This window comes from Genypterus blacodes, unplaced genomic scaffold, assembly GCF_046128005.1.
Source record: "Genypterus blacodes isolate CSIRO-AG114 ecotype Tasmania unplaced genomic scaffold, CSIRO-AGI_Gbla_v1 ptg000022l_1, whole genome shotgun sequence".
Classification (NCBI taxonomy): Eukaryota; Metazoa; Chordata; class Actinopteri; order Ophidiiformes; family Ophidiidae; genus Genypterus; species Genypterus blacodes.
Genome location: NW_027466835.1, coordinates 4,204,259 through 4,231,501, shown reverse-complemented (window position 1 = coordinate 4,231,501; position 27,243 = coordinate 4,204,259). Strand labels below are relative to the sequence as shown.

At 44.0% G+C, this 27,243-nt stretch overlaps 3 protein-coding genes across 6 annotated transcripts; 2 read left to right on the top strand and 1 right to left on the bottom strand.

The window, feature by feature from the left end:
- Window positions 1-1,395: 1,395 nt before the first annotated feature.
- Window positions 1,396-7,445, top strand: arl6ip1 (ARL6 interacting reticulophagy regulator 1). The gene is made up of 6 exons (XM_076142948.1): window positions 1,396-1,585; window positions 2,847-2,980; window positions 3,492-3,611; window positions 5,489-5,606; window positions 6,124-6,208; window positions 7,180-7,445. The coding sequence occupies exons 1-6, from the start codon at window positions 1,550-1,552 to the stop codon at window positions 7,296-7,298; spliced, it is 612 nt and encodes a 203-aa protein (XP_075999063.1). The 5' UTR covers window positions 1,396-1,549; the 3' UTR covers window positions 7,299-7,445.
- A 746-nt stretch (window positions 7,446-8,191) lies between these two features.
- Window positions 8,192-11,046, bottom strand: LOC142992482 (uncharacterized). Its single transcript, XM_076142947.1, has 4 exons — window positions 10,492-11,046; window positions 9,954-10,118; window positions 9,295-9,490; window positions 8,192-8,816 (listed from the first exon to the last, which is right to left on the bottom strand). The coding sequence occupies exons 1-4, from the start codon at window positions 10,636-10,638 to the stop codon at window positions 8,704-8,706; spliced, it is 621 nt and encodes a 206-aa protein (XP_075999062.1). The 5' UTR covers window positions 10,639-11,046; the 3' UTR covers window positions 8,192-8,703.
- Window positions 11,047-11,876: 830 nt separating this feature from the next.
- Window positions 11,877-25,292, top strand: fus (FUS RNA binding protein). Of its 4 annotated transcripts, none has more exons than XM_076142925.1 (15): window positions 11,877-12,020; window positions 12,905-12,929; window positions 13,273-13,436; window positions 13,552-13,732; window positions 13,906-14,135; window positions 14,354-14,537; window positions 17,935-17,969; window positions 21,539-21,580; window positions 21,880-21,989; window positions 22,140-22,269; window positions 22,379-22,477; window positions 22,660-22,834; window positions 23,184-23,281; window positions 23,510-23,678; window positions 24,075-25,292. In XM_076142925.1, exons 1-15 carry the CDS (start codon window positions 12,008-12,010, stop codon window positions 24,112-24,114), a joined length of 1,695 nt encoding a protein of 564 aa, XP_075999040.1. In that variant the 5' UTR covers window positions 11,877-12,007; the 3' UTR covers window positions 24,115-25,292. The 4 variants fall into 4 exon arrangements, with proteins under 4 accessions (XP_075999040.1, XP_075999039.1, XP_075999042.1 ...); XM_076142924.1 differs by having other exon boundaries at window positions 13,903-14,135; XM_076142927.1 differs by lacking the exons at window positions 23,510-23,678; window positions 24,075-25,292 and having other exon boundaries at window positions 13,903-14,135; window positions 22,660-22,902; window positions 23,184-23,276.
- The last annotated feature ends 1,951 nt before the right edge of the window (window positions 25,293-27,243 follow it).

Here is a 27,243-nt window from a genome sequence, read left to right as displayed (position 1 = left end):
CACATGGTTTAAAAGGTATACAAACAAAGCACGAACTAAAGGAGCACAAAGATATTTAAATTAACAATGACAAAAACAGATGTATTCAAAGGCATTCGCATATATGTGTGAAATCAAACAGGACCAAGATGAGGGTTAAATTTACAAAGCAACTGGTGCTTCTGTTCCAACAGAAAATACATTCCTGAGAAATAGAACTTATAAAGGCCCCAGCAACGACATTCATCCTGGCGACCAGGCCGAAAAGAAATGAAAATAATTAATAACAACAAAAAGCGCATCAGGAAAAGTATAGTTTAAGGGCTCCATTAGGTGCTCAGTCAGTGCGCACACTGACAACAACACACCTGCAACTCTCATTCACCGACGCATTAAGCAAGAAATACGTCATGGCGTCAATCTCCGATTAATTCTCTCTTGGTCGTCTGTGGCGTCAAACAGCTATTTTAATACAACAGCTACCAACAAGATATGAGCGTTCACATTTCTGCTCATGTAGTAGAGGTTTACGTGCTTAAACATCCTGTTCCCGTTGTTACGCCCTCAGTTATTTTTTGCGCGCTTGGTTTATTTTCAGCGCTGATAACTGTCAGTAGAGCCCTCAGTTTAAAGGTAAACACGCCAGAAGTCTTGGTGAGAATATCACCCGCGAAAGACACAAAGGTCGTCAACTGGTCTGGGATACATTCAGTCATTAGATCTGTGCGGACGTCCACCTGGCGGTACAGTATACACACATTTAGTAGAAAGGTTTAACAACAGCAGCAGTGAGGTGCTCACAAGATGGCTGGGAGATTTTATCGTCTCATCCCCCTGATTTTTCCTCCGCATCACCCAGCCTCTTGCCTTGACCCCAGCCTCCCCTGACCCCCCCATCCCTGCATCCTTTCCTCCTGCCCCACCCCTTTAAAGTACCACGTGCAAGAAACAAAAAAATAAATAGAAATACACATGCAGTTTTGTAGAACAATAATACTCTATAATCGAGGGGAAATAAATCATGAAATATAAAATAATAAAAAATTCAAAGCTCCCTATGCAAATTCAGAGCCCCTAGCAATTCTATCTATCTATCTATCTATCTATCTATCTATCTATCTATCTATCTATCTATCTATCTATCTATCTATCTATCTATCTATCTATCTATCTATCTATCTATCTATCGATCTATCATCATTTTATCAAGATAAGCTATATGGCTAAGAGTAATTTGTTAATCTAATTTCGTGAGTGAATTTATGAATACGTTTCTGTAAACAACACTTCGTATCTGTCCCAATTATACAACGTTTTTCGCGTAGCTCTTGGCTACATAGAGTGACGTAGCAAAGCAGCAAAATAAACTCAATTTCCCAGAATGCCGTCTGTTGGCCTTGACGCAATTTTCGAAATAAAAGCGTCCTGTCACTGTCCGTCCGTTAGAGACGTTGAAGCCAAGGTAGCGCCGTGTGTGTGAGGAGCTACACTCCGGGGTCGTTTCGCCGTATAACCACATCCAAACTCAGAATCGAACAGAAACCGGGCGGTCGCGGTTGCTTTTCTAACAATGGCTGAAGGTGACAACAAAAGCGCAAACCTGCTGGTGAGTATCATTACTGGCTGCCCTGTTTCAAGCCAGCTCGCCGTTGTTGTTTTCCGAATGTTAGCACAAGCTGCTTTTGCTAATCCGTTGACGTTGTGTTTGGCGTGTGTGCGTCTGTTGGGTTTCTTCATCCAGCCTGGACTTTTCACGTTAAAGCGGAACCATGACTACCCTTCAATCGCATATCTACCGAACCTGACGCGTCAAACCGTATCTGTTCGTGTCTGACGCTGACATTAGCGAACGCAGTGTTAGCTAGCGTTTGTTACATGAAGTGTCGCTACCAACCGCTACACCTGTTTCACGTTAGCTTCAAAGCAACGACTGGTTTCTGTAGATTTCCTTTCCCCAGGCGAAATCTCATGTTAAAATCTCCTTTTAAAAAAATCCCATTGCCTTTTTAGGGCCTGTGGTGAGCTAGCCAAATATCAGTTACGATTTAAAAATGTGGAAGTGATATTGTCGCCTCCATTAATGTAAACGGCGCACAGCACAGAAGGATGTGATGAGGCAGAGACCCCTTTAATGTGTGTGTGTGTGTGTGTGTGTTACTGCACTTTATTAAAGAACTGTTACCAGCGCCCTATGTGCTAAACGGTACATCCATATGTCAAATGCTTGCATGGTGTCTTTACAGCAGTGGGGCACACAAGCAACACGTTCAGGGTGTGGTTGGGAGATAAGTAGTTCAAAATATCGTTGATTAATTCACTATTTTTATTAGCCTTTTTCGATTGATATTTGTTATTGCAATATTTTAAGTCAAATTATTTTAATTAATGATGCACATTTTTATTTTTTAGTAAAATAACTCATCAACCATGATAAATGAATGGAATAATTCTTCATTAAAATTGTAACTCTTACCCCTGCCACCTAAATACTCAAATGTTCAACATTCTGCTTTGCATATTGCAGTTAATCTTGACTTATTTTTACATAGAAGGGAAATTGACGGCTCGTTGTTGATGGTTATCTAGAGGAGTCGAGTGGATACAGCAATAGACCAAATCCATATTGGTCATTGGTAAATATGTCACCTGACCCAGTAGGTGGTTGCTGAGTTAAAGCTGCTGTCTGACAGGGGAAGGACATTACAAGCTGCATTAATGTGTCATATCCCTCTTTTCTAAAGGTTTCGCCTGTCTCTTTGAGTTTGTGAACCAGGGGGTCACATCTGTTCTGATATTGGAGAATTATGGCCCATAGTTGTGTTTATTGTATTCATCAATATTTAATTGTGTGTGATATTCCCCTACAGGCTCAGGAAACGGCCCAGCTGGAGGAGCAGCTGCAGGGCTGGGGTGAAGTGATCCTGGCCGGAGACCGAGTTGTACGCTGGGAGAAACCTTGGTTCCCCGGGGCCCTGGCCGCCGTCACCACCGTGGTCTTTCTGTGAGTCCCTTCACTTTGTGCTGCACAATTAGATGACACCAGGTTGGGGTCGTATTTAGCCTGACACAGCTTTTCTTCTCGGTCATGACCCGTGTCAAGATGCATGCCAGGTATTTGATATCAAATGGAAGCTAGCAGGAATGAAATCTTAGGTTGCTTCATTCTCACTGGTTCATGATGGAGCGATGCGGGACCAAATCTAAACCACAAATCAAAAGTCATTGATTTATGTGATAATAGGAGCCGTTTTGCTAACAGACTGCATTCCTTTTAGATTCAGACACACCCTCTTCATCGTCATCATTCATAGTGTCAAGTCTCAATAGAAGTCGTTGTATGTTGTTTTTTGCTGAGGCCTTCTGCCATCACAGCTCCAGTATACAGCCGACATTTACATAGCGTCGTAAAATAATGTCGAAAGCCAGATTAATCTTCAGACGCACACAGGCCCATGCAAAGTGAAGCTGTTCGGTAACACGTGACTAGCTGCTTTCTCTTCCTCCCCTCCCAGGCTGATTTACTACCTGGACCCGTCGGTGCTGACTGGGCTGTCCTGCACCGTCATGCTGCTCTGCCTGGCCGACTACCTGGTGCCCACCCTCGCACCCAGAGTCTTCGGCGCTAACAAGTGGTGAGCGATTGCCGCTGGGGGTTAGGAAATGAGAATGATGGTGCGGGGGGGGTTCGCCGTAATACAACATCTGAAGGCACTTTGGGGATTGCTTTTAAACAAAATGACATCACTGCTTTTAGTACGATGAAGTAAGTCTGTAATCATATCATGGGTGTAAGTTTGCTGAACGACATCAGCCAATCAGATAGTCGGGTGGTACAAAATGGGCATGCAGTCGTAAAGGCCCCTCTCTGAACCTAAGAACGCTGAGCCAGGCCTCGGCACCAGAGGCTCTGACGGTTGCATCATATTTGCATCATTATTGTGCAACTCCTCAGGCTGCCGCAGTATTTGTATATCTTTGGGGCAAGAAGGAGTTATGGCTACAGGAGTTATGGCTACTTGATCCGGTGCCTTTGCCACACCAGGATGCACATGAGGGCGTTGAATAGTCGGCTGAAGGAAGTCGTATAATGTGTCCGACCTCTTCATGGGGTTTTGCCGTTGTACAACTGACCCTTTACCCAGCTGATGGTAAGAACCAGACACCCAGGCCTGGATTGAGTAACAGCCTGCAGCTGGCACAGTTTGTTGGGTGTCTATCCCCTCCCACCTCAGTAAGTAACCCTGCGTCAGCTGAGGTTGGCCTCTACCGTTCCAATTTTTGTTTCTGTGCACTGCTGTAGATTCCACCGAGAGAAATTTAGGCTGCGCTTGGCAAGAAGCGGCACAGAAATGTCCTGCTGAGAGTGATTTAGAAAAGCTGCTACGGGTGCTCAGGGTGTCTGTGTGTTCCATTCAGGGCTCTGCCGGGACGTTTGAGCACCGACCTTTTTGACGGCATGTCGTTGCACCGCAAATGAGTTTGGGGAGGGGGAGGGGGGGTTTGGGAACCTGCTCCGACGGGGCTTGAAGGTCATCCTTATATTTTTAGAAACTCCACAGGAGAGTCTGGCTGTAGCGCTGGACTCTGTCCAAGACTCTTCAGACGGTTTACCGCGTGTAATGTGCAAGCGGCTGCTTAGTCATGCAGCTCATAGCACCGCCAGGCAGCAGCGCCTGTGAGTGCCAGTGAAGTGGATCCATCAGTCGTGCAAGGCTCCGCTTGGCTCCCTGTCAACCAGCCAGTTAAATGGGGAGCGATGGCTAGGCAGAAACTGTCCTCCCTGCCCTCTTACAGTCACGACGCTCTTCTCTTTGTCAGTGCTGGAAGGCATCCAGTGTGAAAATCCCGCATGAACCATTTATGTGATGTAGAGTATTACCCACAGCTTCAGCTTGGCGGTGCGGTGGCCCTCATCACAATGAAAAGGTTCTGTGCCTTCTAAGTACTAAAGGTAGAGGGATTTTTTCTGTTGAGGATGTTTGTCACCTGTGTTGAGAGCTACGCATTCTCACTGCTCCCTGACTGTGATGAAACAAGCTGCCATGAAGCCACTTCACTACCAACACGCTTTGTAAACATACTAATGAAGACGTGTGAATGATTGCTTGTAAATCTGACAAACTACACAACATATCTGCAACCTCTTCGGGCCAAATGTGCCGCATGTGGGTGCGACTGACTTCCTCCCGGGGCAGCTGTAGGCTCACTGTGGAGTCCCCTTCTTGCCATAATTCAAAATATGAAATCTCTGAATTACGCTGCCTTGGCTTCAACCACATTTCAAGAAGGAGCCTATAACTCATCTGGTTGACCTGTTCACCCCAACAGTAAACAGGTTTTTCCTGTGCGATTGCTTTATGGTTCCTGTCTTTGATGAAACAAATCACGTGGAACCCGTGTGTTTCCTCTTTGAATGTCATTGCCGAATGTTCCCCATTTCTATATACACGGGGTTAAAGCAAATGTCATCCTCCCCTGCCCCCTCTCCATCCTACATCCTCTGGTTCAGGACCACGGAGCAGCAGCAGCGTTTCCATGAGATCTGTGGCAACCTGGTGAAGACTCAGCGGAGGATGGTGGGCTGGTGGAAGCGTCTCTGTGCCCTCAAGGAGGAGAAGCCTAAAATGGCAAGTTCCTGTCTCACATGCTGGACCACACACAACCTTGAGTCTGATGTACTGATATCAGCTCATTACACTGATATCCATCTGCAGCCCTGCAGTAAAAGTAGCGGTGCAACACACACGCGCACACGCACACACGCACACACGCACTGCTGGGCCGTCTGTGCCGATTACAATGGGGCGCTTTCTCAGTGCTCCAGATAAATGTATCCTCGGTCAGCTGATACGGCTTTCCTGTTCCAGTTAGACCATTAACTGGGTTAAAGGCTGGGCAGGCAGCATGCAGACATGCCTTAACACAGTTGGACACACTCGCAGCCAAATCGCATTCAGCTCAATGAGGGCTTTGTTCCTTCTTTCAAAAACTTGTTTTTTTCTGCCAATAATACTTAAAATTGTTGTTTTGCAGCACATTTAACTCCCACACACACACACACACACACACACACACACACACCCACACACACCCACACACACACCCCACGTTGTTGGTTCTAACTCGTCCTCCTGCTCTTCACAGTACTTTGCCTCAGTCATCAGCAGTCTGCTGGCAGTGGCCTGGATCGGACAGCAGGTGCACAACCTATTCCTCACCTACCTGATCGGTGAGTAGTTTAACACAAGCCCACACACACACACAATTGCAATGTTGTGTTGCTAATTTGTAATTGTCAGTCTGGCGTTGTATTGGATACAAATGTGTCCACCGTTTTTCCGAGACCTTTTACACTGAAACTATTGTGACACTGATGACTATTGTGTCCCAATCCCCATTACATGCGTCCTGTTATCAGCAGTGCAGTAGGCAAGATAGAGATCAATACTTTATCCCCTGACACTTTTATCATTCAGTCCAGGCCGTTATCTCTGTTCCTCCTTTGGTGCATGTCTTATGAGGAAGCTGGTTTCCCCCCCCCCCCCCCCCCCCCCACGCTGCTGTATGCAGAGAAAGCTGTGCTCTACTGGCACGTAGCTATAAGAGGACCTAGACACACACACAACCTGTAGCTGTACTGCAGTGCCTCAGGGAAAGTGAATCAGCGCATCGTCATAGACTTTTTGGGAACACTTGACATGTCTCATCGTGCGCAGTCTTCAGTCATCGGGGGCAAAGGTTGCTTTTGTCATCAGGGGACGCACGGAATGGAGACGCGAGCTTCTGCACAGCAAATGCTCTCCGACTCTAATGATGGCTCCGTTCCATTTAGGTGAGGCAGCTTTCACAATGCCATGATGCTGGCACAGCCACATGGAATACAGCCATGATTACAGCTGTGTTAGACGGCAAACACGGAGTTGCCAGTTCCCCAGGGGACGAGCCGGGGTTTTCAGTGGAAAATATTGCCACTTGGAGAATATAGCTTATTGTATGTCACATAAGCAGTACTCGGAAATGTGTGTACGCTTTGCTTTTATGAACACACGCCTCATTGTATGCGTCTGCAGTAGAATTGCTTGCGAGACGTGACGATTAAGTCGCATGACCTAATGCTGAGCAGAAGCTTGTGGCCTCGCTTTACGAGCCGACACATTTCTGATTCAGACATAACGTACCGTCTTCCTCCTTTCATCCCAGTTACCTTCCTGTTGCTCCTGCCCGGCCTGAACCAGCACGGCGTCATCACCAAGTACGCCGGCATGGCCAAGAGGGAGATCAACAAACTGCTCAAACAGAAGGAGAAGAAGAACGAGTAGGGGGGGGGGGGAAAGGTGCGAGGGAAGAAGGAAGTCTCTGAGTGAACTACGACACAGATGGATAGTGGAAGGAAGTTGTTTTGTAGGGGATGGAGCAACAAAAAAAAAGAAAAGAAGCCTCCTGCGTCCTCAGTGTTTGAGTAAAAACACGTTTATGTTCCACACATTGGATAAGTTTAATTTCTCCCCCCTGCACTCTGACATTTCAACCATGTTACCAGATATGTTTTCTTTTGTACTTGGCATGTCTCCCACTCATGCAGACACCACATTAGGGTTATTGTTCTCACTGAGCTGTGTACACACACACACACACACACACACACACACACACACACACACACACACACACACACACACACACACACACACACACACACACACACACACACACACACACACACACACACACACACACACACACACACACACACACACACACGCACACACAGTTTTTCATTTTGGGATGTCGGTAATGCTTTGAAGCCATTCCCCTCTATTTAAACAGAACGTGACTACTGAGCAGAGATTCTATGGCGTTACTGCATCATTTTAACCTCACAGATCACTTGCAGTAATAAGTAATTCTTTTTTTTTTTTTGGACGTTTTTGTCACATGAGAGGTCACGTAGGTTTTTACTGTTTTGCGTTGTCTGCTTTGGGTTGTGTTTGAATATAGTGCAGAAAACGACTGGATTGAAAGCAAAAGCTCGTCTGTGGCGTCACAGCGGGAATCTGTGTAGTTGCAAGCCTGCTACTGTACCGCTGCTAGTCGGCCCCGTGTGGTCTCCAGCACTTGCAGCCACCCCCCCACCCACCCCCTCCACTGTGTAACACTGGTTGTGGGTGCCTCTGTAAATAGGCCTGTCCTTCTGTCTGTCAGCCTTTTTCTCTGGTCTTGTGATTTGTGTCGTTTACCTTCCGTCTCTGGTTTGACCTCTGTCTTTCATTTTACCTGTTTTGTGTCTTTACAAAAAGTGAATAAAGTGACTTAAATGAGCTCTTTGCTTTATTTGTCCACAGTATCTATCGTAAAGTGGCAAAAATGCAACCTTAACACCAACGCCAATGTATGGAGATCACCACCCTTTGATCAAACTGCTTGTAAAGTTCAGCAAATGGCAAGATTAGTATGTTTAACTTTAACTAGGCTTGATCTTATTTGCATTTTTGTCCGGCTGTGAGCATACGGTGTGTTTCCATAGGTTTCAGGCTCTGTCCTGATGTTCACACTCCCACTTTGTTTGAAACATCATGCAGTCAAATTCTTTCACAAATAGGCCATTTACCAATTTTACAATATCTTATTTTCCCTTGTTTCACATTTGATAAATGGTGAAATCAGACACACTGCACTAAGTTTGTGTGTGGAGTGTAACTGGCGCATGTTTGCATGTTGACTGGATCAGTAGAGTCTCAGTGCACAGCAGTCCGTCTCCCAGCGCCTTGCTGCCCACAGCTGCTTGTCTCCTGACCGCCTGCTTGGCTTCCCTGGACCGGCCGGCTGCCTTTCCTCACCTGTAGATGATTACAAACGCAACCATTCATCCTCTATGGTCGGGCTCCTGATGGAATGAACCCTCTCCAATTGGGTAAGAGAGTGCACACCCAGATGCAGCACCAATCTGTTACAAAGCAGATTCATCCGTACACATTCACGCCTACGGACCGTTTTGAGCAGCATGTCACGTTGGCAAACATTGTTATAAAATGTAAAGAAGCATTTCTTTTCAGTCTTTGCAATGCAAATGAAAATAGAAGTCCTATGTAAATTATATTGCCTGGGTAGCTTTATCTGGTCATTACAATGTTGCCAGGTAACTGTGACCTCACTGATCAGTGTGAGTGCTGTGGAAATGTATCCAAACCCAAACTGAGCATTGTGAGCTCCAGCCACTAAACCGCTACTATCATTTCTGACCCTGAGACTGAATAACAGAAACAATTTAGAGCACTTCAAGCCAAGATCTCCTTGAGTATTATGCGTATATTTAACCTGTCAGTATGTTGTGTCTGTGCCACTGTGTCGGTTTGCCACTGGCCCAATGAGGCGGCCCGTCTGTGTCTGGGAGTCTGTGATGTTCCGCCCTGTAGGTGGTGGAGTACAGAGTGGGATCCCGAGGGTTGGTGATCTCTCTGACATCCCGGCCGCTTTGATACCGAGCCCAGTTCTCCAGGGTCATGTTAACCCTCTGCAGTGAGACAGACATGAAGAACAAGAGAATGAGATCATTCCGTTATTAGTCTGATTCCCGTGACTAGAGCTTAAAATATTTGTGGTGAAAAAAAACTGAACATAACAATCACATGATCAGCTGTTTGCTTCTGAGGGCTCTGATACTGACCTGATGTGATCTGGGGAAAAGAAACAGCTAACCAGGAAGAAGGTAACACCAAAGAATGTTGTTTGGTTTGGAATTCTAAGGGTAGTTATGCATAACACAAACTGCACATGTAAAAACTTTAGTATGGTCCTTTAATAGCCAAAATAAAATACATGCTTTACCACTGTTCAGCCAGAGAAACATAGTTGTTATCGCATTAAAAGGCATTGAGAGTGTTGAAAGAAATGCCAAAGGATGTAAAGTCAGACAGATGTCATCAGAAGGTGTCTAGAGGATACGTTTGTATCTTAGTGTGACCCCGCCGCCTTACTGGTGTGGTGTGCTTGAGGCCGTGCACTTCTCTGGTGTGCGACTGTAGCAGGCACGGCGTGGCTTTATCGCCCACGTCCAGCCGGTTGAGATGCTGAGAGGGGAGGCAGGGGTCTGGGAGATGGAAGATGAGAGGCCGACCGTCAGCCGCCCTGCCACAGTAACTCTGGAAGGAGAAGCGCACAATAGCATCATCAGGTATTATGTAAGAGGTTTACCAAAAATTAAATCATAAGTAACTCCTAGACACGGTGCATTGTAATGAAAACATGGTGTCTGGCCACTTTGAGATCTTGAATAGAACTCTATATAAAGCTGTGATGATGACAAAGAAATATAAAGCCCAGCTGGTTTGCTAAAGTAAACTGTATTTCTATTGTGCCTGTTCCAATGTAATCCAATACTGGAAATACAGTAGCTCCAAACAAACTTGTCATTGTATGTGGTGAACATTAAGACTGAAATGTAACGTATAACTTCGATATTTCGTGTTAAAACTGTACTTTGAAAAGCCCTGCAGAAAGTATGTAGAGGCTGACCTGAGCGTGGGTGGTGGTGTAGCAGGGTGCTGAGGTCATGTCGCCCAGGGTCAAGGTGCTCTGGTGCAGCGGACGCCTTAACCTGGGGTCCTTTGACTTGAAATCATACAGCCGCTCACAGTGGGCCAAACTATGCTCTCCGTCCATGCTGTCGTACCTCAACAGGAAACTATGCTTGCTTGTGCCAAGCAAACTTAAGTTGGAACGAACTGAGTGAGTAGAAATGTTTTTTTCGTTTTAAGAATTTAATCCGTTTTCTGAACATATAGCACAGAAAAATGCTGGTTTAATTCTCTGTTCTGTTGACATTTACCTGAGACGAGGCAGCTGTACAGACTGCTTTGGTGGAACTCTTGGCTGTCATGGTGATGTGTAAACAGGAAATACACAGTGTGGATTCACACCGACAAAACCGTTTCACACGATCAAACTTAAATATCATATGAACAAGTTCCACATCCTGAACTGTAGAAGCAAAGTTGAGCAAAGTGTTAAGGAGGCAGGTGTGGATCTACTTACACTTTGCATTTTATGCTGCTCACTTTACTGCTCAGTTTCTATACATTTACATTTACAGTGTGTATCTGAAAGAATTCATTTTCTTGTGCTCCAGTGCGCCACCCCCTGGCATTTGGAAGAGGTGCAGCTGTGGTGTCAGTGGCTTTTGCATACTGGATATAGATACAATAACTAATAAAACTCCACGTTTAACGGGGAGTAGTTTGCATCATATTAATACTAAGTTTTAGCAGTTCCTATCCGGCCATCAGTGTGTTTTTATTTTAGCCTGTAATTAGTGTAAGAGCCAAAGATGAACTAGATGATAAGTAATTCATAAGGTTCATATTATTCTGAAATGCATAATTCAGTAATGTATAAATGTGACATCGTTGTTGTAACTTGTTGATATCAACGTTGTAAATTTGGTGTATTAGATGACATTGTTGCAAGTATGTAATGGGTTATGTTAGTTTGCTGAAATCATATTGTTGGCATCATTATTGTTTTGCTTAGATGACGTCACTGTTGTGAATTCCTTAGTTTAGATGACTTCATTGTTGTAGGTTTGCTAATTAAATGACATAATTGTTTTTAGTTCACCTTGTTGATTTATGGCATTATGATCGTTTTAGGCTTTGTAGCTGATTTGTAGCTGTTTCTAATTTATTATGTATGTTTAGTGATCATCTCATCTACGGGATGATGTCACGTCGATTGAACCGGCAGTCTTTTAAATTCTTCAATTGCTAATATTACCATTGATTGCTGTGCTACTTGCCTATAGTTCAAAGGTAAATTGACCAAATTACCATTTTCAATAAATAGTTAATGTCTAAACTCTAAAATAGCGTGACCTAACATGTTCAAGTCACGTGACCCTGGTATGTAACAGGCCCCCTCCTGCCGGTGGCCACTGACTGCGCACCTGCATCCATCTTTATCGGCATCCTCATCAACCCTCCCACCTCAATAACAATAACAATAACAATTCTGACGCTATTCCTTCTCCGCTGGAATGGCGTCTAACGGTAAGAAGCATACTGAGCTAGCCTAACCTACGTATCGACCGGTTAGCCTCGGTGCTACACGGCTAACGTTAGAAATGCTCTATATTGCTAAGCTAACAGTCGGCATTTAACGTTTAGGTCGGCTATTGTTTATTTTGTGCCCGGTGGTCAAAGAGTGGCATTTAATTTTGTTCCCACGCAGGACGTGAAGTTACTGGAGTTCTCTTGTCGAGGGGACTTGTTATAAAGCGTTCATAAAGACTCGCTGACCACGGGCACCCGATGCCTTTGCGCCAGTGTTGTGCTTTTGCTAGTGACTGTGTTAACTGGTGACTTTACGCTTTAGTTTGTTTACGTTATAATTTTGCGAAGTACTTTTTTATCGGCTAGATAAACAGACAGCAGAAAGCAGTCCCCTGCCCGCAAGAAAGGCTGAATTGAAGTATTATGAGAGCTGGGAAATATTATTTAGTGGCTCTCGCGAATATCTGTGTTTTAGGGTTAGGGTTTTATGGTTGTTTAAAAGTGAATACATAACCGCCTGACTATCCTTTGTTGATTGAGATTCGGGTGTTCGCCAACTGTGTTCAACTAAATTATCTATTTTCCTGGTACCAGTCAACATTGCCACCCTTGAATTGATTACACAGAGCAGAGACGCTGTGTTCACTCAGTGAGCTCGCTTTGCCTCTGGCTGCAGTGAACAGATTTCGTTTGATTTGGCTGATGGCCTCTTTGCTCAGATAATCTAAACACCAACCTGTCTTTAATGACAGTAGCAATAGTTTTTCACACTGCTGGCTGTCAACTTCCACTGTGTATTTTAGTGTAACATTAATTCAGACTAAAATACTAAAACAAAGTTCAAAGTCCATGCTATTAACACTGCCTTCTTTATTCCATAGATTATTCACAAGCGTCTGCCCAGGGGTAAGTTCTTCAGTATGCTCAAACTATATTTAGACTGAACAATCTTCTTTTCACATCCCCTTAGGGATCACATGAATGGGGATTGGGCGATATGGCTCTATGATCAGGCTCTATAGCTTCTAGTACCATATACAGTAGATGACTTGAGAAATGAATGTATACATCAAATGTGCAGAGCCCCATCATGTTTTTTAGATTCTATATTATTGTTATTGAATGTATTAATGCATGTATTAACAACGTAATTATAATAGTAATCTCACTTCTAGAAAAGCCTTGAAATGAATGAAAATGTGTCTTTATATTTTTGTCCTTATGCTGTTACGTCTTTGTCCTCCTGTAGGTATGGGTCCTATGGTGGTGGGGCCAGTCAGGGCTATGGTCAGTCCTCTGGTCAGAGCTACAACCAGCAGGGCTACGGAGGGCAGGGCTACAACCAGAGTTCCGACAGCAGCTCTGCCTCCTACAACCAGGGAGGGTACGGCAGCTTTGGCCAACCTCAGTCCGGTATGTGAGCCCCGTTAACTGTCATGAAGGAGCTTCATAGTATTTCTGAACGTCGAGAATGTTTTTTGGTACTTATTACTTATTCTGCTTGTTCTGGTGGTTCTTTTTGTCTCAGGTGGATATAGCTCACCACCCTCTAACCAAGGTGGAGGTGCTTATACTCATTCCAGTCAGTCCTACAGCTCGGGGGGTTACAGCAGCAGCAGCAGCCCACCCTCTTCTGTGAGCTACAACCAGCAGTCGTCCTTCTCTGGGTACAACCAGCAGCTTCCGCCCCCCTCTTCTTCCTCTGCAGGGTAAGACGCCATCAGAGCCAATGAAGATGTCTTAGAGATGTTGTGTTATTATCGTGACTTGCAGATTGTGTCCTAAGCTTTGGAGTTTCACCATCTCCTGGTTTTGATGCATTCAGTGAACATTTAAGGCTACAACATCTTGTAATGCTTTTCTCCACACCTACCCTCAGCAGCTATGAAGGAGGCTTGCAGGCGTCTGGCTACAACTCACCACCGAGCGGAGGACAGAGTGGAGGTGGTTACAGCAGCAGTGGGGGTCAGTCTGGTGGCTATGGGAGCAGTGGGAGCCACCAACAACCGAGCCCTCATGGAGGAGGAGGAGGTCACTACAACCAGCCACCCAGCTACAGCTCCCCTCCTCCTCAGAGCTACAGTCAGCAGAGCCAATACGATCAGAGTGGAGGTAAAACACGTGTTCCAGTTAGGGAGCGTTTCAAATGAATTTTTACTCATTTTAATGTGTAATTACTCAATTTGTTGACTTTCCTTTGTGAGGAGGGTATGATTTTTTTTTGTTTTGAACATGAATATCTGGACCTCAACAACATATACAGTAAAAGTGAACTTTGGAAGCATTCGTTGAATAATATATGGTTGTAATTCATTCTACCTCTCTGCAAGGATATGGAGAGGACAGCCCACCGCTGAGTGGAGGATATGGCGGTCAGGAAGGTGGTTATGGAGGCCCGGACGGGCGTGGCGGCAGGGGCCGGGGAGGTGGATTCGGAGGTCGAGGCGTTGGCGGCTATGACCGTGGGTTTGACCGAGGGGGCAGAGGTGGACCGAGAGGCAGAGGCGGCATGGGGTAAGTGTTTAAAACTCAATGGCCATCTATGTTGTCAGTCCGATTTGTGCATCAGAATGCACAAATCATCCTGCATCCTGTCGACTCACTTAAGACTTACTGATGTAATGTGGAACCATGAAGAGCAATGAGAGGGCGCTGATCCACATCTGTAGCTATACATACAGTGTCTCACACCCTGAATGTATGTACAAACAGTTAAATGGCTTTTGTGCGCAAAGTTGACTGTATAAATCTTGGGTTTCAGTTGATGTACATGAGTGGTTACTTCTGAGCCACATGATCAGATCATACATGCAACTGTTTAAGATTTGTTCCCATGTGAAACCTATGTTTGTGCTTTACAACACAACTGGATAAAGTTTTGTGCAGAGAAATAAACCCTGTGCTAAATCTCTTGGTCTAAACGCTGAAGAACCCTTTCAGAATATCCCAAAAACACTTTGACATATGTTACCAGGGTATAGAAATACACAAAACCAAAATGGCCATCAACTCACCAATGGATGGTGTGTACCTCAAAGTTTGGCCAGCCTGCATTAAAGCACACCAGAGCAGTAGTTTTGCTCAAGTTGAACTTTTAAAAAGTGGATAAAGAGTCAAAATCAAGCTGTATGGCGTTTTGGAAGCAGTTTTGTTGGGCTCAGTTCGTGGTCTTTGTGGCTGAATGACTCTTGACCATTCAAGCCGTGTGTTAACAAAAGAGAGTGGCCACTTGTTCACAGTGGTATTGATCACGCAGTTTTGACTGATACCACGGGTCAAACTGAGATTCTATGCCAACTGGGAATTGTCACAAAGCTTTTGTCGGGTCCAGCAATCGCTCTGCTCTTTTGATGCCTTTCATAACTGAATGCAAACTCTCAGATCCATGAACAAGAGAGACTTTAGATGATCATGGCTACTAGTTTGAAGTTAGTGTGTGAAACCTACAATTATCCATTTGAACCACAGGTGAAATGTGGTTTTTAAAGCAATAACCCTCAACCCCTAATCACTTCAGTCAGGCAACTGAAAAAACGAGGGTAATTTGAGTAAAGGCTCATGGTTTTTATTCCAAACATGCTGAGTTCTACGGCTGCACAATTAGTCAAAATTAAAATCCAAGTCATTATGTGAAAATGTGTAATTATTAAATCATGAAATAATTAAATGAACTGAATAATTAAATTATTTCTGGATCCACTGCATGTGGACCCAGAGAGGAGGAGCTTCTCTGCTTGATCTACTTCATAGGTACAGTAAAATAGTATAATATAATATGTTACTATTTAGACAAATCAAAGTCGTAATATGATGTTTTGCAGTCCGACTGAGCTCGCCGTTTTATAGCAAACATGACGCTCAAATCGGACTGAAACATTTCTTCGGTGGACAAAACCGAAAAATCAAGTGCAACAGGGTTCCAACATGTTTCTCTGTTAGATAACAATGGGACGTGGGTGCCCGTGGTACATTATGTTGCTGCTGTTACTCGAAAGTCTTTAACTCTGACACTCACACTGACAGTTGGTTGTCTTCGTGCCAAGACCTTCTTCTGACGTAAACTGAAAAATGCTTCTCTCTTGACAGACTTGACAGTTTGGAGAGAGATGATTCTGTCTACCAAAGAGCGAGCAATCTAAACAATCTAATCGGTCGGTGATGGCACGATCAAAAACAAAAACACACCGAGAACAATCAATCACTGCTAAGAATTTAATTAGATGCACGTAAAGAAGGCGGTGTCACACAAACTACAATAACAACTACAACAACAGGACTGGAAGATCAGTCATCATAATACAAGGATGTGAAAGAAAACATGAACAGTACTGACTTGCATGAGAAATAAACCTGACAGTAGCATGAATAGAATATTGGTTGTGATCCGGTAAGTTGATGTCTGTGTATGCATTAAACTGGTACTGTATATTATTGTCTCTATCCTTATATTGTTAGTAATGAATAGATGAGTTAGACTTCAGCTCACCATTTCATTGAATGTTCAGACACCCGTAACACATCACTGACTGAATATTTAAATCTCGAATCTCACCAACACGACGTAGATTGAGTTTGTTTAGCCTGACCAGTAAGGACCAGGGCCAACATGTGTTCACCAGCAGAGACCACGCCACAACAACTGGTTAATGACAGGACAGTTGCGTGGGATGAAGCGTGCGCGAGGATCGAGGCAATTCATGGATCAGCTCTCCCTCTGGGATGGAGCAGTGGACCTCTGTCAGAGTCCTGACGGGAGATGGAGGTGGCATGGGTGAAAGGGAATGAAGAAGGAAAACAGGGATGATGGGATGAGTTGGGTAAGGGGATGTATGATGGGTCGAGATGGGAGGGTCGGAGGAACACAATGGGTTGACTGGGTCTATGTAGGTTGGGACGGTGGTTAGAGGTGTGGTTGAGGCGTGGTCTATGCTCCCGAACTGGAGTGTCCCTATTGGTAAAGAAAAGACTCCATAGGGATGACTTGGTCCTATGTCTGGTCTGTCCACATGCAAACACAACACAACACATTCCCTTCGCCTGCCTTGCTCACCTGTTCACCCCACCTTACAGGATCCCTGTTTAATACTCTGCTTTAATCAATCTTTGAATCTTCTCCTAGGCTTCTACCCTCCTCTCCTCGGTGGGTTTCCACTCTTAAGCCTTCATTGGGAGAATCGCAAAATGAGAAAGTCCATAGACAGTTTGAGCGTACTTGTAGTTGAAGGGGAGTATGATGAAAGACAATGTAGTTTGGAGGACGTAAGAAAAGATGTGTGTTCCGTAAAAGTCTCAAAGGACACCTTGTTCTGTTTGGAATTTGTGTAAAGAGCAAAGCTGGTCTGAGACCTGGATACCACACACCTGTCCTGAAGGCTTAAGGTCTTATGTTTGGGTTGCTTAATTAATAAGAATACTTAGAAATGAGATACACTAAAGGCCAATCCTGAATTCTGAGGCGTTTGGGTTGGTTAACTCTTACCAAACCGAGTTATAAAATGGATTAAAATGGGTAAACACACAAATCACTGAAATGGAGTTATTGGTTTACAAAACAGAAAACCTGAGGTGCTCATGAACAAATTAACTCCAAAGGCCTTAGAAGGGCCTCTTGTCCAAATCTCCAAGGTATACTCAAGAGCTATAACTGAAGAAGGTAGGGGTTCAAAGCAATAACTCAAGAAGGTAGGGGTTCAAATCTATAACTGAAGAAGGTAGGGGTTCAAAGCTGTAACTGAAGAAGGTAGGGGTCCAAAGCTATAAATGAAGAATGTTAGGGGGTCAGCAGGGCAAGAGCCAAAGGAAGAGGGTGGATTGTATGGAAACACTGAGATTGAAGGTTACCCACCCAAAACCCACAACCCTTGAGAGCGCCAGCCTTCAATGCGTGTTGTTTTCTCTTCCTCTTCATCAGAATGGGCGACCGTGGAGGATTCAATAAGTTCGGTGGTAAGTGACAAAAAAAACAAACATTTGAACCAAAGGTCTGATGAGTCAAAGTTAATGGGAGGGGAAATAACAACGCTGGATAAGATTATAAACCTGGGTGTCATACATACTTGGCCATGTTGCCTGTAATGGGGAGTGAAAGTGTTAAGAAGTAATTGAGTTACCCATCAAAAATGTTTGGACAAGGAAAAGTATATTTCTCACACTGATTTTCATCGATTGATTACTTTGCTAAGCACTGATAGCGGCGCATGCATTATACAAACGCAGAGACGATGTGATTACGTGTGGCACAAACTGACATAAACTGGGACGTGAACTAAACCCTACACATACACACACACACACACACACATATTGAGTGATGTTGTCGTCCTCAGTGTGTTGTGCAACGTTGTCTTTGCCGCTGGGTTTTTATCGGCGTGATTGAGTGTGTTTGACCTCAGGGAGTCCAAGTAAACCGTTGTGGGAATTCTCCAGCAGATGGAGCTGTGCTGTAATTTAATGGGCTCTTGAGTTTTAACCATGCGTTGTGCTTTGCCCTCTTTGGCTGTGAATTTGATCTTTGTAGATGGAGGATCTTAGACGCTTTCTCCCGTCTTCATGTGCCCCTGTAAGGACCATGATGGTGTCTTATGTGAAACAAGTATTTGTTGGGTGTACAAATATCAGATGAGCCCCTACAACTCTTTCTTTTGGCAACATTGTTTGGAATGTGGGTTTTTATTTCTTATCAGCCTGGGAAATGTGGGTTCAGACATATTCTGCATACATTTTCAAAGAAAGAATGAAATGAAAGGTCTTTGTATCCTCTCTTTTGACAACATTGTTCCATACCAAAATGGCTGTAAATCCTGTTAAAGACAGACCGGCAATGAGATTCGTCTAGATAATTGTTGGCTAGTTAAAACAGGTTTGTTCAGGTAATTTGAGACTTAATTGAGTGGATTATAAACTGGTCTAGTTTGAACAATAGAGGCTTGCTGGGATCACACACTGGGTGTCTACATTTAATCACACTTGTGGATTTATTGTTCAATGCAAATAAGCAAGAGCTATTTTCTTCAAACCTCGTCTGCATTTTTGCTTTGTAGATTTGAGATTGGCATGTATACAAACACGAGTTGCCAAACACAGAAACTCCCACTTGATCTGCTTAGTTCACTGACTTCCTGCACAGAGATGCCAAGAGCTGATTGGAAGAACATGAGTCATTGACGCATCAAACATCAGTCTCTTCACGTGAAGGGCTGACAGAGCCAGAGTAAACAACTCAAAATGACAAATGTGAAAGGCGTTATAGGTGTGATGGATACAGATGTTTGCAATCTAAAAACCTGTTGATTGTGAGTGGTCGCCTTCATGTGTGTTGCCGCTCTTATCAACACATTGAACGCTATCCAGTCACTCTGTTGGTCCCGTCATGGATTGTTTCTTTTTTTGAACACTGACAGGTTCCGTCTGAAATCCCGTTCCTAATTAAGGTTGAGTTGAGCAGGGCTGTGCAACTCCCAGAAGATGGCAAAACACAAAGTACTGGCAGGTATCAGGCTATACGGTGAGGAACAATCCACTTAAACATGGTGTTAGAGCCACACGCCCCATCACGACCCCAGGAGCTTACTAGAGAAACCCATGCTTGGCAGATGGACCAGTCTGTGCCTGACGTGAGGCCATGCAGGAGACTGATATTCTGCCTACTGTATTGTTGACAAGCATCTGTATGAATGGTTAACAGAACTCATTGTGGGAGCTGGTTGTACACGAAAAGCAGACACACAGCCTCTGGCGAGGCCATTTGGTGGTGCGTTTAGACAAAAATCTCACCCTTGTTAAAAATGTGGCTGTCTGCATACGGCTTGAGTTCTTGCATACTTACTGGAGAAGGAGGGATTCAACACTGTGCACAGGTCCAACCTTATCCCTAAGGAAAGGAACCTTCGCTTTGAGATGCACCCCATTCAACGGCAACGCCCCCAGTTCAAGTCCGGCTTGCAAGAGACAACTGTAATCCAGAAGTGTGCAAATTGGAAGCACTTGCCGAATGAGGTGCAGTCGAGCTCTGAGACACTACGTTCCATGTCCCGATTTCATGTCTAGTCGAGAACCCTGTTGCATTTCACCATGTCCACTCACTCTCTAAGCTGTCACTATCAAACAAAGGAAGTTTCCTTCACAAATAAAAGAAACAACAATAATGGCTTGTTAATGGCAAGGCTAGAAAAGCTTCAAGCAACATGATGAGTCTGATGTTTAATAAAGTAAAAAACCCGGTTTAATGTGTGATTTGTAGTTGTAATGTAAAGTCTGTCAATAAGAGAGAGAGAGAGAGAGAGGTGCTGTTGTCATCATAATCTGAGAAAAGTCGTAGAACTGTGGCCTCCTGGCCCACAAACCTGGTTTCTAATTCATGTTTAACATTTTGGAAATCTGGATTCCCTAAAAAAGTTTAACTTCAACTATTTGTCACACAGGGAGATTAAAACAATTCAGCAGTGACTTGCTGGAATGTATCTACCATTTTCAGAATAAAGCTGCTTGGAGAAACAGCTTCTACCGGCTGAGCTTTAAATGTGATTGTTTGGTTAGTCAACTCAGTGACAATGTCAATGATCATAGATCAGATTGTTGACTTGAGTGTTGCAACAAAGAAACTTTCCGCTGCTGAGGAAAGTGTTGCACTTGTCATAATGGGTTTAAATTATATGGTAGTGTAGTAAGGATGATGAGGCATAACAACGCAGATGAAAAAAGGTTCCGGTGGCTCTATCTCTGTTCATGGCTGTAAGGTGGTATGACAAAAGCTGCATCACCATTTGTGATCCAATGTAACCAAAGGTTGGAGAGTTGCTGTCCAAGTATGGCAGCCACTTTGTGAAGTGGCTGCCATACAGGAGACTGGAACAACCAAAGAAGTTGTAACGGAGATGGAAACGCACCAGCCAAAGGAATGGATGCGTGACACCAGTCCAGTTGATGGTATTTTGATCCAACTCAAAACCTGTATTGCAGTCTGTTGAACTGCATTCTGGGCATTTCAATCACCGCGAGTGTTTTCTCCTTGCACTGACCAAAGTGCAGAGAGAACTGTCAGAATCAAGTGTGGTTCATAACAAAGATGACATACCAGTGAAATGGTATGGTGTGTAAAGAATGGTGGTTATTCTGATGCACAAAAATGAAGAAGAGGAGGTCAGTAACTCAATCATTTGGGTTCTCAGCGTGTTCTGTTGACCGCAGGCTTTCCCGGTGACATAATATGCATGGTTTAGTTTTCCGGGAACCTTTCAAGTGTTGATGAGCGTTACATGATTATCACCATACGTACTGGCTGAATGGAGTAACAACAGCTCAAAGACAAGAATGTAAGAAGAATATTTTAGTTGTCACGTGTTATTATGTTGAGGAACTGAGTTCATACCTGCACGTACAGAGATGTGAGACGTGTAAAGCTGTAGTTGCTTTGGTGAGAAGTTGGATTGAAAGAAGTATGTGTATGTGGTCTTTCTATCTGCTTCATAAAAGTTTTTTTTTTTACACCAACTAATATCAGTTTCTTGCCCTCTTAGGACCAAGAGACCAGGGGCATGGACACGGCGGACCCAGCTTTAGTAAGTACTTGCTTATCGGGTTTGTTGACCTATATTGCTTCCATAGTGCCTCTCTCAACAAAGTTGATATGAATGAGCCAATGATTTGTACTCCAGTAGTATTAAACATCAAAGCATCAAGAGACCAATCAGGAGAGACCTTAGAATTCACATACACATAGAACTTGTTTAGGAGAATGAAGACATATTTATCAGGATGGGTGTCACTTACAGAATAGAAACATGACCTGCGTGACGTGTGAAGTGTGTTGTTGGCCTGTTGCGGCTCTCTAATGCGTCTTCATGTCGTCCACCAACAGTGCAGGACCAGGATAACTCTGACAATAACACCATCTTTGTCCAAGGCCTGGGAGATGACTACACTGTTGAATCAGTGGCAGACTTCTTTAAACAGATTGGGATTATTAAGGTACGGAGAGAGCAACTCACCATCCCTATGTTTCTGTGATCACAAGGGTACCTAAAGGCAGACAGAATAGCTGATGGTGCTTAAGTTACAAATGATAAACACTCATTGCTCAAGAAAATGTTTTGGTGTAATGAATCTTGGTCCGTTCAGCTTAATAAGAAGACAGGCCTGCCCATGATCAACCTGTACACGGACAGAGAGACGGGAAAGCTGAAGGGGGAGGCCACGGTGTCCTTTGATGACCCCCCTTCGGCTAAAGCTGCCATCGACTGGTTTGATGGTAAGTCTTCCTCAGTCATCAGGTGTCACGGATTCATGTGCTCAGCAAGGAAGCAGAAAGGACAAATCGTTTATACTGGATACACATTTTTGTTTTCGCTCCTTTACAGGGAAGGACTTCAATGGTAATCCCATTAAGGTTTCATTCGCTACCCGCAGAGCTGATTTTGGAGGTCGAGGCGGCATGAGGGGAGGTCGAGGGCGAGGAGGTGAGTCGGCACTTCATCGTTTCGCATTTAATTTGGTTTGTAGAGGTGTAAAGGATTGTTTTCATAATGTAGCACGGTGAATTTCATATCTCATACAAATATCACAACTTCATTTAATACAGAATATCCTGTGTAGACTTTATTGTTTACTTGTATTGATTTTGGGTGTTTGCCCTATGCAGGGCCGATGGGCCGTGGTGGATTTGGTGGGGGCCGAGGTGGAGGCTTCCCAGGAGGCAACGGGGGCGGTGGAGGAGGAGGAGGTGGAGGAGGAGGTGGAGGAGGAGGAGGAGGAGGAGGAGGAGGAGCAGGAGGAGGAGGACAGCAGAGGGCCGGAGACTGGAAATGTTCAAGCCCGTACGTGAGGATTTTGGAGTCAAAAAAACAGAAGCCACTCAGAGAGCGCATACCTCCACCAAGGCCGAGTACTCCTCCAGACATGGCTCAGTCTCTAAATTATGGTATTTGACAGGTTATGAGGAGGCCATGATCAGACCATAACTTTCCATTTAAATAAAGTGATTAATCAACTGGTTAGCTTAGATGTAATTTATCACTAACACATGTGAACCAAATTCACTGTTAGACTGAAAAAGGTCTTAATTTTGAGCCGGTAACTGGCACCTACACCATGTTTTATGATTTACCAGGGTGGTTATCCATTGATTTGTGAGTATTGATTCTTATCTCCACTGTTTGTCTTTAGCAACTGTGGCAACTTAAACTTTTCATGGCGAAATGAGTGTAACCAGTGCAAGGCTCCTAAATCTGAGGACGACGGTGGGATGCCCCCGATGGAGAGAGGTGAGAAGCTGACAGTCACCATGCACTTGTATCAATTGTTTTACTTAGACCTTGTTCTAGTTTGTTATTGTTAGCACTAATGTCAAGCCACCTAAGCTCACCATTATAGCATTTACTTCCTGTCTTCGAGGATGGATGGAGGAAGAGTTAATTCCCAGTGCTGCTTTGCATAACAGGAGTCTGAAAGTTGTTTAAAAGGTGTCACTAAATAATTGTCTTTACCGCCAGGAGGCTACGGAGGAGAGCGAAGAGGGGGATTCGAGCGAGGTGGCTTCAGGGGCAGAGGCGGCGACCGCGGGGGCTTCAGAGGTGGCCGAGGAGGTGACCGGGGAGGTGACCGAGGAGGTGACCGAGGAAGTGACCGGGGAGGATTCAGCCCGGGCAAGATGGACACAAGGTTCGACACGCGTTTATTGCAACACATATGTCACATGTCACAGGAAAATGGTTCTATGCCGGCAAAGTAATTGAATTCATCTCCTGTGTTCAGCTCTGCACTTTCACCACCACCAACTGGTTTCACTAGATTGTTGTCCAACCTAATCACAGACATGAGGAAAAGCCTTTCAATACATACATCTTATATAACAGCGCCACACTCTATGGACACAAGCACCATTCAGACTGAACATTAACAGCCTCACAAAGGGAGGGCTTATAGCAGAGCTGTTAGATTGTATTGTATTGGGTCTAACAATGTGACTGAGTGAACTCAATGTACGTAAAGAGACGTTAAAGATGCTGCTCATTGGTTGAATGCTGACGGCTGACGAAAGGCTTATTTTTCTTACAGGGGTGACCGCAGACAGGAGAGGCGAGGCCGGCCATACTGAACCATCCGTCAAGGACGAACACACTCCCCATCTCCAGCCCTGGACAAAGAGCAGTCTTTGTACCCCCGTCCACACTGAGCCCAGCCCTCAACCTTTCCCCTTTTGTATAACACTGTTAGCTCAAGTCAACCCTTTATTGAATCTGTAGAGATGCGTGTGACTGTAGTTGTGTTTCTGTTTGCTCTCCCTCTGGCTGTAAGTAATTCCACTTCACACGGCCTCATTTATAAAACAGCCTCTAGATCAAATGCAATCTTAAATGAGGAGATTAAAGCCTGGCTGTTACTGTCCTCCCATTGCAATTTACACTTGACGGTCCAGATATTTGGACTTCCTGACTGTGAAACACAGGCCCGATAACAAGGAAACCCAAGATAAAGACAAGAATCCAGACCAGGTTAACCGAAACATCCATCATGTTTTGAACAGGCACTTGTTTGTCAAACCTGGGCGTCTTCTTTTCCCATTAGTTAATTAGAGGTTTGTTCAATCTGAGGACATAAAGAACACTGGGCTGGCTCGCCTCACCCAGACTATTGTTCACAACCACGCTGTCAACAAATTGTACCACAAGCCGAATCCTGTATTTACATGGAACAAACAAACAATCAGTCAGTCTGGGGTGTAAACAATGATGTATCAACAATTCTATGGAATCGATACACAAATCCATCCATCCAATTTATTTTGAGGAAAAACACATGTTCAGAAATGTTTGATTTATTTTTACACATTCCATTTGATGCAGGTTTCACCACCCTCAGATTGAATACATGTTCTGGTTTGACTGTTACATTTAGGTTCATACCCAAGAACACACAACACATGAGGCCCCCCCCCCATGTCTTAGACGTTGTACTTGATATTTCTGTTGTTGAGACAAACTGTATTTATTACTCTTAAATGGTTTTAGTATTGTGGATTTGTTTGTTTTAAAATAAAAAGTGTTTGGAAGCAAATCAGAGTCCTAATGAAGTTGAACACAGATGTGCTAAATGGTTGAACATTAAAACATCCATCAAACTCTGATTACTATAATTGGAGCGATTGCGTGGGCGTGTAATTGGCAAAAATCATTATTGTGCTCCACCTAAGCACAGATGATTAAAGGGCAACATAACACTTGTAATGTCTGACGCTGACAGGTGTGAGGCCGCGTCCACCACACGGACACCACAGCATTTGCACAAAAAAGCTCATCATTGTTCAATCGGACAGAGATGTAATATTCTGAGGCTGAAGATGTTATTGTGCATATGTAAACACTTCATATATAACAACAAGATAATATTGTGTGTAAGAGGTTTCTTCAGGAACTTATTTTGTTAGTTTCCTTCCTGGTTGAAGTTGGCAGATCAGTCATCAGTTGACTCACTCTGCCTTGGAAAAGAGTTTAGTTAGTGAATGTACAAAGACTGGAATCGGCTCTGTGATGTTACGTCAGTGAAGGTTCTCAGTAATCCAGATCATTAAGGCCAAGGAAATTTAATTGTCAGTCAAATGTTTTTTTTAAAAACTCCTAACGCATGTGTGCATGTAGAAAGAAACAGTTGACATTCTAGATCAGCAACCTTTTACTATCGAAGGAGCCATATTTTATTATAATTTTGCATTTGTTTCCATTACAATAATGCCATGCCATGAAGAAGGACTAATTAATGATTGACCTTAATAATGATAGCCGCATCAATGTCCATGATTTGCTGTCTGGTGATCTTTGTTGTCACTTTCATGTCTCTTTCTCTGACAGTCTTTGCAGGTAAGAGACGTTTCTTCATTTTCTGAGCTATCACTATGTTGTTTATGTCTGACAATAGATGCACTGATATTTTAACGAACGACTCTTTCATGTATTCACCATCATTCACTCTCCTGAGCATCGAGCAGCAGTGGTGTGTTTGGAGTTTGGAGATTTGATCCGATTCTTCAAAGTGAATTTTCTCTGCTCTGCTTTTTGCAGCAGCTCCAAAGTTGCTCTCTCTCGCTCTCATCCCAGAGAGGAAAAAGCGCCAGGTGGTACAGGAAGGCTATGACACACCTTTGAGTTAATTCTGTGTATAAACAACACATTTTTACAATTGGAGAATGTGAAACTCACAACAATACTACATTAAACAATATTATACTTTCACAGGCTCTAAACATAAACACACAACCACAGAGTTCTGCTCTTGTGCACCTAATTCCTGTTGAGCTGTAAGAATGTTTATCTCACTGGTTCACCCTGTTCAGGAGTTTAAACTGCATGACAATATCAGCATGACTGTGCATTTGTTCAGGAATTCCAGTTCGTGATTTACTGTAAGTCCATCAAAAGCTTCCTTGTTCCATTCAGTTTCTCTGAGAGCGTCTTAGCTTTAACCAGCAGATCCTGTATGTTCTCAGCAGAACAACCACAGAAACATTCCCCTTTGTTCTTATCACAAACTTCGCATCTGCGTTGTGACATTAAATGGAAAATGACATTTTGGTCTTCATTTTATGCACATTTGCCGATTTGAGACTTATTTCAGAAAAGACAGAAAAAATTCTAAACAAGACAAAAAGAGGAAGGGCATGCGTCTTGATTTCACTCTTAACTAATTGAAAGTCATACAACAGAATCATTTCTTGTTCATATGCTTATTCTACAAGAGTAACAGTCTTTCTCCACCATCACCACTTAAACTGTAAGAACGGCTCAGGGTCAAAAACCGGCTCCACTAGAGGGGAACACCAAGTCCAATTATGATCTACACAGACTTCCTTATCAGTTTGTCCAGTTGGGACATGGAATTCCTTACCAAAAGGCATCAGAGAGGGCAGGAAACCCTGTCGTGCAATCATCAAACTGGATGGGGGACTGTACGTCTGTGGCTTGTCTCGTTTCTCACATTCAGTACATTTTTGAGTAAACACAGAGTCAAACTTGTCCAGAGGCCAGAGTTTAGTTTGAAGACCTGCTCACTGTAAGGTTGATCGGTTCTTTCATTCATTCCTCAGCGGCCCAGCACACCTCAAGGTCTCTGTTCCTTTGATCGCGGTGACAAGGAAACAAACAGATTGTCAACTATCTCACAGTGCTGCTTTGCATAATCCTGGAGTTTCCCCCCCGTAGCTGCTGTGAGTCACTTCTGTCTCTACGTGAAA